This window comes from Oreochromis aureus, linkage group 4 (genome assembly GCF_013358895.1).
Source record: "Oreochromis aureus strain Israel breed Guangdong linkage group 4, ZZ_aureus, whole genome shotgun sequence".
Classification (NCBI taxonomy): Eukaryota; Metazoa; Chordata; class Actinopteri; order Cichliformes; family Cichlidae; genus Oreochromis; species Oreochromis aureus.
In genome coordinates, this window is record NC_052945.1 from 10,034,687 (window position 1) to 10,048,496 (window position 13,810).

A 13,810-nucleotide genomic window follows, 5' to 3' on the forward strand; every position below is an offset into this window, starting at 1 on the left:
CTTTCTTCGTGACCAGCTGCAATTTTTGTTTTACTTGGGTCAAACGTTCACTTTCATGATCTGTGAAAGGACAAGCTGCACTCACGCACGCCCCGTTGCCGCATCACTGGCTGAACACTGGATTCACGGACCTCCCACGAGGCGTGGCCAAGCGTCGAAGCTTATATATTTCTCTCGTAAACGCTCGCTCCTGTATTATACAGCTATGCACCCTAACGGAATTGATGTTTGTCCTTTTGCGTTTTATTGAGAAAAAAAATTACCATATGGACTTTGGATTGGGAGTTCGTTTAGGCGCTTCATAGATTTTAGTCGTATTTAGGTTTAATCATGTTGAAAAATAATGGAAAGAAGACTGCAATCTCAGTAGCCTGCACAGCATGTCTCTGCCTGCTGCTGCTGCTCCTGGTTGCTGTGCAGCATCACCGGGTGCAGGTGAGCGAGGTGACGAGCGAACAGGACATCGGTACGCGCGCTCTGCTCCAAGATGCCACGCTGGGGGAAGGGGAGAGCGCACCGCCCGGGAGCGCACGGGATAAGAAAGGATTCTCGGCGTACTTCACCAAACTGACCCGGGGACGGAGGGAGGTGGAGAAGCCCGCACGCTCGTTCGCTGACCCCCCTCCAGCTGAGAACATCAGCGCGGATGACATCTTCATCGCAGTGAAGACCACCAAGAAGTTCCACCAGTCCCGGCTGAGTCTGCTTCTGGAGACCTGGATCTCCAGAAACGTGCAACAGGTAAATGGGAAAAGTGTAGCATGGAACATTTTCAGCTCGTTATCAAAACACTGCGCGTGCATAATCAGAAAGTTAAAGATTTTAGTGACTTACTTTGTAGATGATGTCATTGTTGCTGAGCCCGCGCTGCATAGTTGTAACAATAAGTCAGTGTACGCATGCAGGTGATGATGATGTTTGATCGCTGTTTACGGTGCTGTATTGTTCCCCTTGTCACCAGATGACATACTGAAACGGCCACACCACCCCTGTTCACCATGCTGAATTCCCTCTGCTCTGTCACGTTTTATTTTCCCCTGAGTGATGTCCCTGAGAACGGAGGGAGCAGTTTCAGAACTCCCTCTTCTCCCCTTTTCTCAACCCCCCTCTCTCCCCTCTCTCTATTATCCCCCCTCTTTTGAGGTGTCCCTGTGAATGCCCCCGGTGCAATGGATGCTTCACAGCCACCGACTCCAACGCTGTCCCCCTTCCAGGGCTAACAAAGCTTCTTTCTGAAGGGGGAAGAAAAGCTTTCCCAGCCCCTTGTCTCCCCTCTCTCCATGGGAACGTGGGAGCTGAGTCTGGGTCAAGCTTAGTGGAGGGATGGGAACATGGGGGCTTCGTTTAGGGGATGCCTGGGACAAAAGGGTGCATCTATAGGCTTGCTTATGCTGGGAAGGAGCACGCTGAGTATGAAAATGTATCCTTGAAAACCAAGCTCCTTTAGAGGGTGCACAAAGACAAGGCTGAGGAAACAGTAGCTAGTCAAAGTGATTTTATCCTACACCTCACATGCGCTTTTGATGCCAGGGTTTCAAATAATAATAGACTGTCACAATCACTGTGTGAAAAGGAGTAATGATTAGATGGAGTAGATCAAACCATGATCTGCAGCAGCTGCTTACATGGGAACAGCTTCTGCTAATTGTTTGCAATTACTGCAGTGGATGATGTTAGTTAACCCATTTAAAACAGAATTAACAGCAGGGCTGACAGGCAGGCAGCTGGTAGGTGGCTGCTTGGACAAAAAGGACAGACTGAGCACCACAATGCATGAAGGAGTTCCTGGAGAAGGGGTGCCAGGTGGTCAGGGGAGACAGCACAATGGAAGGCCTTAATGCCAGCCATATGATGTTCCGAGTTCCCACCATGTACATATGGCCATCCTCTGTGATCAGATTTGATTCTCACGCTCAGCTGATGGACATCTGTGGAGTTTGCATCAATGTTGGAGCGTCAGACACAGGGGACAAAAAGTATTATTTCTGTATAAGCAAGTATGGTTTTTGCAGGCTTTTACACTTGCTTGCTTGCTTCTCACATCTGCTCAGTATGTGATCTGGTGGTGTTTCTGTGAGAACAGGGAAGGTAGATTATCTCCGTGATAGGTTTGTTGACACAATAGTGCTTGTGGCCTTCTTAATCTTTGAGCGCATACATAGCATAAATAACACTTTTGTAAATCCAGCTTGTTTGGGTCTTTATGCACATTGTTACCCGCCATAGCTAATAAATGCTTTTGGAAAAAAAACCACTCAGTAGCTGGGACTTTATGTTTAAAGTTTAATTCCTAACCATCCTCTTTACTTTCTCTCTTTCCGGAGTTCATTTGGAAATCTGGCACATATGAGCGTTTTTTTCCCCCAGTGTGTAAAATTATTTCTAGTGTCTGGACAGCTGGCACTGACATCTTCACGGTGGTGTGCCATGCATTCCTCTCCTAAGAGTCTGATAATTAGCCAGCAGTCCAACAATGAGATCTTTTACCATTTAGAAAAAAAAAACCTACTTGGAGCTGCAGTTCAATTAATCAAATGGCTTCAGTGTAAAGAAATAAAATACAAGCTGTCAGAAAGTGGGTGGATGTCATTCAGGAGGAAATCCTGCTGTTAATCTGCAACTTCTGATTTGGTAATCAACAAATGCATGCGTTTTATGCCATCAACTTATCTTTTACTGCATCCCTGATGAAACAATTCTAATCCTGTTTGATGTCTGCCAAATTATTAGTCTGCACAAAAAGTGCTGAAATGCTTTGAAAAGCTGGGACAGAAAGGGGAAGGAATCAGGGTGGAGGTGGATGATGGAAAAGAAGGGAGCCCAGTGCCCTTCCTTCCTGTGGAGCTGGAGGCAGCCAGCCAGGCACCACGTTCAGCTCAGACAGGGCCGTGCCAGACCTTCCTGTGATCAGGAGCGCAGCGCCGCTCTTCTCCTCACCCCTTGCCCTCTCGCCTCTTATCTCTGCTCCACACAGGACCATCTCTTTTCTCTCTCGCGCATTCTTTTTGTTTGAATTAGTATTCCATGAAAGTAGCTCTTTTAAGTTTTCAGTGAAGGAACAATGACTAAGGAAAAAACTTCACCGGGAGATTTCTCTTTAGTTAACTCCTGCAGCTGTATGCAAATGCTGGCAAACGCTTTCAGCGTTTACCCAGTGGAGACTTTACCCAGCATGAAAACTCACAGCATTGTTCTATTCAAGAGGCTCTGGCTGTGTGTGGGGGGGGGGAGACAACAGGGGGTGAAAAGGGGGTGAATGGCCACACACGGTTTTCGATTTACTAATCAGCAGTGAGAATCCACCACCGCTCCTCCATCCACCCTCCTCCTCTTTCTGTCAGTACCCAGGCAGCTCTGGCAGCTGCCTCAGTGATTAGGCTGTCTATTGAACGAGCTTTAAAGCAAACAGCGCCAGCCTCTGATCCCTTCACCAGTGAAACCACCACTGTTCCCTAAACAAATACAGGCTCATGGCTTCAGCGTTGAGCAACATCTGCTCAGAATTTGTTCCACAAACTGCTTGAGCAGCCTCGCTTTGTGTTGGGGGAAAAACAAAAACTAAACTGGAGCAACCGATGTTTCATTTAATTCAAGTAAAGTCAGCGGCCTGCTTATAGATGCACATCACAGATTGCAGTTGCTCAGCAGCAGGGCGATGGTGGTGAACGTGCAGGCATTAGAGCTCTATCTGTTAGTGAGGGTTAAGGGAGCGTGACCTGGCATGTAGAGACACGTGGCGTAGATAGGGTAGCGTGGTGTTCGGCAGGTGCTGCCTCACCTGAGGTGAAGAGTAAACAGACCACTGGCGGTTACAAAGCCTGGGGCCGGCCGCCTTTTCATCACCACTATTCAGCAGCTCGCACCTGCTCTGTGTGAGTTGTCATAAAGAGAAGTCTAATCTCTTCCCGCTTCTTTTAAGTGTGTTCCTGTAAGGTGCCCTTTGTTCTTCACTCCTTTTATGACTAATTGCTACATTTAACAAGCGCCTGCAGTCTGGTGGTTTTAATTCTTCTAACGTTTTTGAATCTGTCAGTCACACAGCTGCGAAGACAAAGAGACAGACATTTTTTTTTATGCTGCTGTTTTTATCAGCATTAATCATTTTGAAGCTCGGCAGCAGGTCCAGCAGAGCGACGAGGCTCAGCCACGGGATGTGATACACGAACGGGGTGTGTGTGTGGGAGGCGGACAGTCTGCCTCCTCCTTTGTTGTTTGTCTGGGATGCTTCGGGGCGGCTGCATAGTTGCCATGGTGAGAGTAAAACGCAGGACAAAAGGCCTTTATTAGAGCAGGAGGCTGTTTAACTCAATGCGTTTTCCACTGCATAAAAGCAACGCTGATTGATGCTAATCACACCAGCTGGATGTGACGGAGAGAGACTTTGAACACACTGTTGCATATGACCGTGTGACCACTTCACATGATCAGCCAGAGTAGCTGTAATTTTGTGGCTCTGAAGGCCAAGTCTCCTTATCTGTGATTTCCCTTGTTTGTTTACAGACGTACATCTTCACAGATGGAGAAGATGATGAGCTGAAGAAGAAAATTGGTAAGTTTTATGAGGGAGCTTTCAAGTTGCCAACAAAGATGCATTTTGTTTGAGAAAGGCGCCATCAATGAGAAACTGAATCCCATTTTAAATGCCATAAAAATTTAGCTCTGAGCTTCTTGCCTCTGTGAAAGATGACTTTGAAATACACAGATGCTTCTTTGATGATGCCATGCCTTATGTTTTAAACTATAACTCTGTTTCTTTCATGACCGCCACAGGGAGTCACGCAATTAACACCAACTGCTCTGCGGCACACAGCCGACAAGCTCTGTCTTGCAAGATGGCGGTGGAATATGACAAGTTCATCGAGTTGGGGAAAAAGTAAGCATCGCTTTAGAAAACGCTCACTTGTGCATTAGCCGGGAATGTCTCTGGATCTAATAACTTTTCTGTTTCGCAGGTGGTTCTGTCACGTAGATGATGACAATTACGTGAATGTTCGGGCCCTGGTGAAGCACCTGTCCCAGTACCCCCACACCCAGGACATGTACCTCGGCAAACCCAGTCTGGACCGGCCAATAGAGGCCACAGAGAGGCTGGGCGACAATAAGATGGTATGCTGAAGATCGTTGTTGATATCGCAGTATATATTTCAATGGTGCCTTGCCAGATGGTAGCATTAATAACCTTTTCGTTCTCCTTTTATAGAAACCAGTGAATTTCTGGTTTGCTACAGGAGGAGCAGGTTTCTGTGTGAGTCGGGGTCTGGCGCTGAAGATGAGCCCATGGGCCAGGTAAGATATTTATAATTATACTGCACTAAGATTGCATTTGCCTTGCAGGCAAAAAACCCCCCAAACGTCCTCAATAGTCGATCCAAAGGATTACTATATTTGGAATAGTAAATTTCTAAGCTAAAGCCCAATAAAAATAAAGGCAAGAAGTAGCGCTCCAAATCCCCACCCACATGACAATGCCAACCTTGGGCGTGTCTTTACTTGGATCTGTAACCAGCTTGCAACACCGAGAGACTCTAGAACTGCCATTACAAGGCAGTAGGTGCAAGGCTTTAGGTGTTTCAGAGGCGTGTTACAATTTCAAAGTGACTTACTGTCAGTATAAAGGGTTAGTACAGTAGAGCAGAGTACACTGGCACTGACCAGGGGACTTCTTATTTTTCAGTGGCGGTCACTTCATGAACACAGCGGAGAAGATCCGTCTTCCGGACGACTGCACCATCGGCTACATCATCGAGTCGGTTCTGGGGGTCCCTCTGACCCGCAGCAACCTGTTCCACTCCCACCTGGAAAACCTGCAACAGGTGTCCAGATCTGAGATTCACAAGCAGGTGAGAGGCTTATAGGACATGCTGCATCCCCGAGAAAAGGACAAATCCGAGTGAATGTGATGTTAATGTTTTTGCTCTTCTTTTTTTTTTTTTCAGATCACTCTAAGTTATGGGATGTTTGAAAACAAGAGCAATATCATCAATTTGAAAGGGGCGTTTCCAGTAGAGGAGGATCCATCAAGGTGAGGGGCTGTTCTACTTCATTATAAGACGTATTAATTTAAGTACATTTTCAACACAAATCTAAATCTTTTTCTTGTCTTCCAGGTTCAAGTCTGTGCACTGTCTCCTGTACCCAGACACCCCGTGGTGTCCTCCCCAGGTTCCCTATTAGGGCGACCGCTCCTTTCTCATCCTCGTCTCCGTCTTGCCTCGGTATCTGAAAGGCTCGTGGAGACCAGTGTTTGGTATTAGACCATGTAGCTGCTGTATTCTTGCTGCAGTGGTGCATGGTCTTCAATAGTTTTACTGGGCTGCTGTGCGGCCCGCCTCGGGACTCTTCCTTCCTCTCTGGAGCCAGAACCTCATCCCGTATTATGGGATACGGTCGGAGGACTTCAGCTCAGCAGGAAGTAGCTTTCATCGTTAAGCTTTGCAGGCAATCAGTTGAGCTTTGTGATGTACATGTTGCTTGTAAATGTATCTGCTATTCTCATAGAATGTATTGTCTTATATTCGAGCCTTTTGCCAGCTTTACATTAACACCTTTTTTTTTGCTTTTTAAAATGCAGAGCCCTTCAAGTCTATGTTTGTAGGCTTTGGGCTTTTTTTTTCTCATTTAATTGGCTTTTTTTGTGTATTTCTTTTGCATCAAATGACTCCGGACATTTGCTCTAATATGAAGATGTTGTTGTGCTTTTAAGTTAACAGTGTTATATTCCCCATAACCTGAGCTGGCAGTTGGCAGATTTCCAAACGCATCCTTTGGCGATCCAATCTGATGTGTATCAGGACAAAGCACTTTTCCCTTCCTCATAGTTTTGTTTTTATTTCATGAACTTACCTAGTTTACGTCCTCTAATGATATACTTCAGATTTGTAGCCAAACTAACAAAAAAATAACCCCTCAAAATCTCAACATTTGCTCCTTTTGATGTATTTAATAACACTCCTTGCATTAGTTACAATCAAGGAAAAGTAATGAGTGGTAGAGATTTTGCTTTGGGGTTATAGTCACCTTTGCTTTGCTTTGCTTTGACAAGTCTTTTTTTTTTTTAAATATTGCACAGCTGTGTTTCAAATGAGCTGATGTTTGCTCCTCACCTCTGAAAGGTACAACAGAGCAGAATTACTGTCTTTTTAGTTTGGATGATTCCCATTCGAAGAAGAAAAGCAAGAGCAGTTTGAATCAGTAGCACAGAAAAGGAGAACCACATGGGTAAACTGAGCCACAGTCTATAATAGTTTGCACAAAAGACTGTTGAGCCTCTGTGTTGTTGTCAATATGAATGTTCCTTATTTACACATAACATCAGCTGGTTATTGTTGAGGCCTGCGAGGTGAAAGCGACATCAGCGTTTCCTCATGGAGGTGTCTGTGTTCCCTCTGTGTCATTTCTCACCCATATTGGGTTACGCTATACATCTTGATTACAGTATTGTGTACTGTGCCTTTGTTTAAATGAGTAGGGATTGTCTATGCTTAGAATGTAATTTCCCCCTTTGTGGTTTACATACACTTTTAATGACCTGTATTTTTTTTGGACTGCTTTAAACTGTGCTAAATGACTGTGGTGTTTTATTCTCCAGTATCTGGAGGGTTTGACCAGTTCATTCCCAATAACTGGCTTCTCAGGGATTATGAGCTGATCCTGGTGTTAACTACCATGGGACCCACGGTGGGACCTAAAACTCTGAATAAAAGTGCATAACCACTGAGAAACTTTCCATTTTTGGGTAATGTTTTTATTTGACTGTCTTGCAAGCTTAAGATGTTACACTTAATGCTCACATTAATCCTATTTGTAGTACTTGGTGCTTTATGGACACTTGAACTTAAATCACACATTAAATCTTGTAACAAAACTGTCACTCGTGAACTCTGGACGACACTGGGAGATTCAAGTTTTTTGTTTGGGTTTTTTTTCCAGTTGTCCTTTCTCGGGAGTAGCAGACAACAAAAGACAGCCTGTTTCGGATGACATGTCAGTACAGGAAATAGTTTGATTTAGGTGTGGAAGCAGCTTTAGTAGAATCTGCAAGACACAGGATGATGATGATGATTTTCACGTTGCTGCATTTAGATATCAAACAGACTTTGTACAAACAGCCTGGCAGGTTAAAGACCTGTGACTATGCTAAAGACTGGTCTATATGAGTATTTCAGTTTTACTTTATAGCCGAGGCTTACTTTTAATTCCTATGTGTGGATTTGATGCTGTAGTACACATGACTTCACAATGAAAGAAAATGACCCTTTCAGCATGAATTGTAGTGGTTACACTCGGGATAAACATCCCCCCTACATTCTGAGATGGCTTTTCATAATCCAATATTCAACAGATATTACTATGATGAAAGAAGTAGCCGGAGGCCTGGGTGTAAACATGCTTAGATCGGTCCAGGTTTTCCCAGCCCTCCCTGCACTTATCCGTGCTGTTATAGGGTAAGAGGAAGGGTCCTTAGACTGGCTGCCATACATAAAGACAACCATTGGCATCTACAAATAATTTAGATTCACCAACTAACCTAAAACCACATGTTCTTAGACTGTGGGAAGACGCCAGAGTACCAAGTGAGAATCGACACAGGCATGAGGAGAATGTGCAAACTAGACACAGGAGCGTCCCACGCACTAAATGAAACACAAATAACAGCAAAAATAAAACAAAACTAACACTAAATTCTATAAATCCAAGAATAACCAATGCTCAGTCATTCCAGTTATCACAGGAATGATAATGAAAACAGGAATCGGAGCCTAACCATCATCAAATCTAAGAGAACAACAAGACCAAACAGAAACCACGTAATTAAAGCACTCATAGAATGATTTTCTATTCCATTTGAACACTCAGTGTGCTTTCTTTCCACAAGCCTCATTCACACACTCTGATGGATTCATCATGGGCAACTTAGGGTTCAGTATTTTGCCCAAGGATACTTTGATACACAGACTAGAAGTGCCAGATATTAAACCACTGACCTTTCGACAACCCGCTCTACCTTCTGTGCTACAGCCACCCTGGTTAATATGAAAAAAAGAGTCCAAAGAAATTTAAAACCGCACACATGACAAATTCTTGATTGTTGTGTCAGTTTATATGTTTATTCATCAGTGAAGGAGGCTGTTAGATTCACTGTTATGACAGGTAGACCAGAAGAGTTGTCATTTAAGGGAAATGATATGTTTTTGTGTGCTGCTATAACAAGATGTGATATGACCTGTGGATAGATTAAATGTGCAGGAGTGGACTTTTTCATGTTGGGCTCAAAATAAACCAATTGCTGGTGGGTAACACTTTCCGCCCTGTGAAATATACATTAATGTTGTTATGTATCAACACTATCAGCTTTGTCTGTAATGGACTCTTTTTACACTGAAGTGTTGCTATTTTTATTTAGTTTTTATTTTCCACCACTTGTTATGACGGACGGCAATTCAGTGTCTTCCCACAAGGGATTTAACATGTCAAAGGAACAAAAAACCCCCCAAATTACTACTAACACAGGAACTTTTAAAAGAAGGCAGAAATTATTTTCTGCACTGTGAAGAATAAAATATTAATTAAAACAACTTTTCTTTTTTAAAAACTTTTTTTTTATCCTAAAATAAACAGTTTACTTGAAACGAAGCACATCCCGGCTGAACTCTGGGAGACACTGAACTGAAGATCCATCACCAAAGCCTTGCATGGGAGACAAATCACTCACAGCAAACATCCTCACCACAAACCATAATCACAGCTTTGTCTTCCATGGATGTATAGTGGGAAAAGCTTGAGTCTTTCATGTGTCTAAAGCTCATGTTCAAACACAGCACGAGTCCTCCGCAGCCTAAATTTCCCCACTTCTCTTCTGTTTTAACTCACAAAACATTTCCAATTAATCTGCACAGGGGTTTCACACATATAACTAAAGAGAGCAATCGAGGCACTTTGATTCGTAGACATTTATTCTGACGGTTGTTCTGCTTCTTCGTCTTGCTAAGAGGAAGAGAAAGATCTGTTCCCTGGCACTGCACCCATGGGAAAAAAGAACATGTGGCTTAAGTGCAAAACTCTTGTATTATTAAACTGTGAATGTGCAAACAGTAATTGGATCAGCAGCAGTTTGATCTTTTCCTGCAAGAGGGAAAGGTTTTTATATAAACAACAAATCATTAGAATCTTGGTTTAATCTGTCTTTAATCTTTTTAACCGCGGAGGAAAACTCAGAGTCGGTCGCAGTTTTACACAGTTTTCCCAGTTGTAAATCATTAAAAGTACAAGTAAGTAAAACAAAAAGTTTGGATGCTTTTACAAATTTGCCAAGAGAGGATTGGAAAACACCAATTCCTGGAGGTTACGTGTAATTCAGATCTCTGAGCAGCTCTGAAACAATTATCACTGTTACATATTTTTCTTTTGGTGGTTTTCCAATATTTGCCTTCCTTGCTATTCTAATTATATCTGTCACCAGCAAGCAAATGCAGGATAACACAGCCAGGCTGAGGCTTTAAGTGTATGCTATTAGCATTTCAATTTCCACCCAGAGCTTAGGCCAAGTTTTCACCCTCACACAGGGAGACTGATTGAACAGAGCTTTGTTAAAGAAGAGAGCATGTTGGACACAAAATGTAGCTGCAACCAGACTCTGAGAAACTGCAATATTTAACAGCTACAAACACTTTTGTTTTTTCAAAACGTGAAAAGAGTGTGCTTACTACCTGAGTAATTAGTCTAGTAAAAACCGAATCAGGTCATTTGCATGTCACTGAAAGGCTCTTAGGAAATCTTGATGGAAAGTTTAGAATGACTGGTTGACAGAGGTGGAATGATTTCAAGTGTTTTGCATATGTAGGATGCGGTGACAGGTGAAAGATTACACGAACTGCAAACAGGCGCCTCAGGTGGAGCACCTGCCCGTCGGTGAACTGTGGTGAAATGTTACCGGGGGGCTGTTTCTCTGGGTTTGTTCACTGATAAAGAATCCAGTATCCAAAATGTCTGTCGCGTTCTGTTGACAAAACATAAAAAAAAGCCAACATGACTTGAGTTTGTCTCAGTTTGAGTCATGGTTTAGGAGAAATGCAGCTTCTCTGCCCACCCACATGTTTTCACCCCAGGGAGAAACTGAATACAAAAACAGAGAGAGTCTTGTCTGTCACCCATGTAATGACCCAACAGACTGACTGAGAGCGGTTTTAAGTGTTTTATGACTACCGGGAAAGGTTTTCACTCAGTTCAAAATGATAAAGAACTAGTCTACCTGGTATTTAGATGGCCATCCACAGTGTTTACCCTACCCTACCAGGTATGGAGCCAGGGTCAGAACCTCAGTATGAGGTGAAATGCTAAATGTCAAACACTCAACCGCAAAGAGCCTAAACAATTAAAGCAATGCAAAATCATCACAGGAGAAAAAATAAACAGACATTAAATTACTTACAACCCACAAAACTGCCACAAAGTCACACAAAACACACAGATCAGCACAAAGAGGCAAAAACTCAACCACAACGACACACATTGGAACCACACAATGATCGAAACTGTGACCATGAAGACTTTCAAAACAACCACAGAGACAATAACAACAGCGACAAAGCAAGAATCGGGACAAGCTGACGCAAAACAACCAGAAAGACTTAAAAAGAAGCCGCAAAGAGAAATATAAGAAAATTCAAAATGACTTAAGAGACACAAAATATCTAAAATAGGAATAAAAGAAATGTGAAGTTAACTAAAGCCTGGGGATCTTTCTAGTATTTTTCATTGTGTGACAACATTGATAGTTTATGTTAATTAAGGTGACATCTTTCTGAGTATCAATATGTTTAATACACATTAGTATTTAGATTGGGTTTTTGGTGAAGAGATGTCATATCTTTCAGATCTAAAGGTGTCACAGGTCTTAAAAGTGCTTTGGTTGGAATGACGGAAACACTTGAATTAGCCTGTTAAAAGTCTGTATTGCTGTCTGTTTAAAACACAAACACCCCCGTGTGTTTTTTTACACCTCCTATCAGCGTTTTGAGCGGAAAATGTGAAATTTCACAACTCTGCAAAGGTGCTCCCTTCCTTGCGTTTCACTCATTAACAACACTGCAACTGTGAGTAGAATGGAAAACCCCTTGTGTGTGTATGGAAAAGGGGTGCTGGGAGTAGATCTGGTGAGGTATGGATGCTTGCCACAGAGGGACATTCCTCAGAGTGTAGAGGATTACAGCGACGCAGGCCACTCGCACATTGTCTTCATGACTCTCCTCTGCTATATCAGTCAGTCTCCAATTAACAGCCTGCATTGTCTGCAGGATTAGGAGCGGCGGGACAGGGCCCGCGGAGAGATCTCACAACAACTGGCACAGAACTTAATCCTGCTCTGCATGTGCTCTATAGGCCATCCAAGTTGGGAGTTTTCTATAATCCAGGTATCACATATCCTGGCAATGGAACGACTTGAACTTACTAAGCAGCACTTGAGTGGAGGGCTTGAGGAATGTTGAGGAAAACCAGCTTGTAGAGAAATGTATTTATCTCAGCTCTCATGTTTAAAAAAGTCAAATAATTGTCCTGATTGATTCCCAACAGAAATCTTGTTTAATTTAAGCATTGACATTTTTACAAAATTGTAATTATATTTCTTTGTTTTATTTGGAATTTTGTCATCAGTATCTGGGCTTTATACTCTACTGTACTCTACTGCTTTCTACCATCTTCTTCTTTCATTTGTTTCCTTTAGAGGTCACCATAGTGCCTCTGTTTTATTCTCTTCTGTCACACCAACTCTCTGCATGTGCTTCTTCTCTACATCCATAAACCTCCTCTGTGGTGCTCTTACTCAGCAGCTAAATCTTCAGCATCCTTTTTCTACTGTGTCCACTCTCCCTCCTCTATACATGTCTAATCCACTCAACCTGAGGTGTCACTCTGACAACAGTTTGGATGCTCATAGCCTTGCGTCTCTTCATCCTGGTCTCCTGTACATATAATTTTTACATCTACATTCCCGGTCTTCATCATATCAGCCAGCTCTCGCCTATAAAAGTCACAGTCCAAACTCCATCCAACAATAGAACAGTTTCCAATGGGAGCCTGCTGATCAACACCAGCACCAGTGCTGCTCATTGTTAGGCTCAGGTATCAACCGATCCGATATGGAATGCTCGTTTCTTCATATTTGATTTGGCTAAGATCTGATACAACCCTCCTCCCCATTATTCTGGGCTTGGGACCAGCACTAGGAGTACACTGGCTTGTGGCCCCCTGGTTGTTTGTGCAGGATTTAGTTTCTGATCCTTTATTGAAGCAGCTAAAGTGTTTGACATGCAGTAATCAATACAGTTAGATTATCCCGCATGAGATGCTGTAAATAGTTTATAAAAGTTAGACAGAAAGGAAAACAGTCATAGTGAGCAATTAAATTGAGTATATTCTCCATGTTACTGTGCTGCTTGTAGGAGAAAAAGGTCAAATTTTTCCAACATGACGATTTTTAAAGTACTAAAAGTGTTAGAAAGACTGACTTTAATAAGATTGAAAATACAAAATGACGAGGTTAAAACCCATCACTTTGTATATGCCTTGGGTAACACATAGCAAGGAGAATATGACAGCTCCCCCAAACAAGAAAACTGCGTCAGTGTAATGATGTTTTGGAAATGTTCAACAGAGCATAGATGGTTTGTAAGTGCCATGCTCATTTTCTCATTAGGCTGCACGGCTGACCAGGAGTTGTCGGCTTTACAAACATGGATAAAATAATAACATCTAAAAAAATACTGGAGTTACAACCCAAATTCCCAAAATGTTGGAATTTTTAGAAAAATGG

General features: G+C 42.8%; 1 protein-coding gene across 1 annotated transcript; it reads left to right on the top strand.

The window, feature by feature from the left end:
- Window positions 1–211: 211 nt before the first annotated feature.
- Window positions 212–7,728, top strand: lfng (LFNG O-fucosylpeptide 3-beta-N-acetylglucosaminyltransferase). The gene is made up of 8 exons (XM_031729937.2): window positions 212–741; window positions 4,501–4,549; window positions 4,771–4,873; window positions 4,953–5,106; window positions 5,201–5,286; window positions 5,675–5,840; window positions 5,937–6,022; window positions 6,108–7,728. Exons 1-8 carry the CDS (start codon window positions 331–333, stop codon window positions 6,172–6,174), a joined length of 1,122 nt encoding a protein of 373 aa, XP_031585797.1. The 5' UTR covers window positions 212–330; the 3' UTR covers window positions 6,175–7,728.
- Window positions 7,729–13,810: the final 6,082 nt, after the last annotated feature.

Excerpts from the sequence above, each read along its gene's own strand:
- lfng (XM_031729937.2), top strand. The coding sequence starts at position 331 with ATGTTGAAAAATAATGGAAAGAAGACTGCAATCTCAGTAGCCTGCACA. Across the intron at positions 4,550-4,770 it reads TGAGCTGAAGAAGAAAATTG|GGAGTCACGCAATTAACACC; the intron begins GTAAGTTTTATG and ends TGACCGCCACAG. Across the intron at positions 4,874-4,952 it reads TTCATCGAGTTGGGGAAAAA|GTGGTTCTGTCACGTAGATG; the intron begins GTAAGCATCGCT and ends TCTGTTTCGCAG.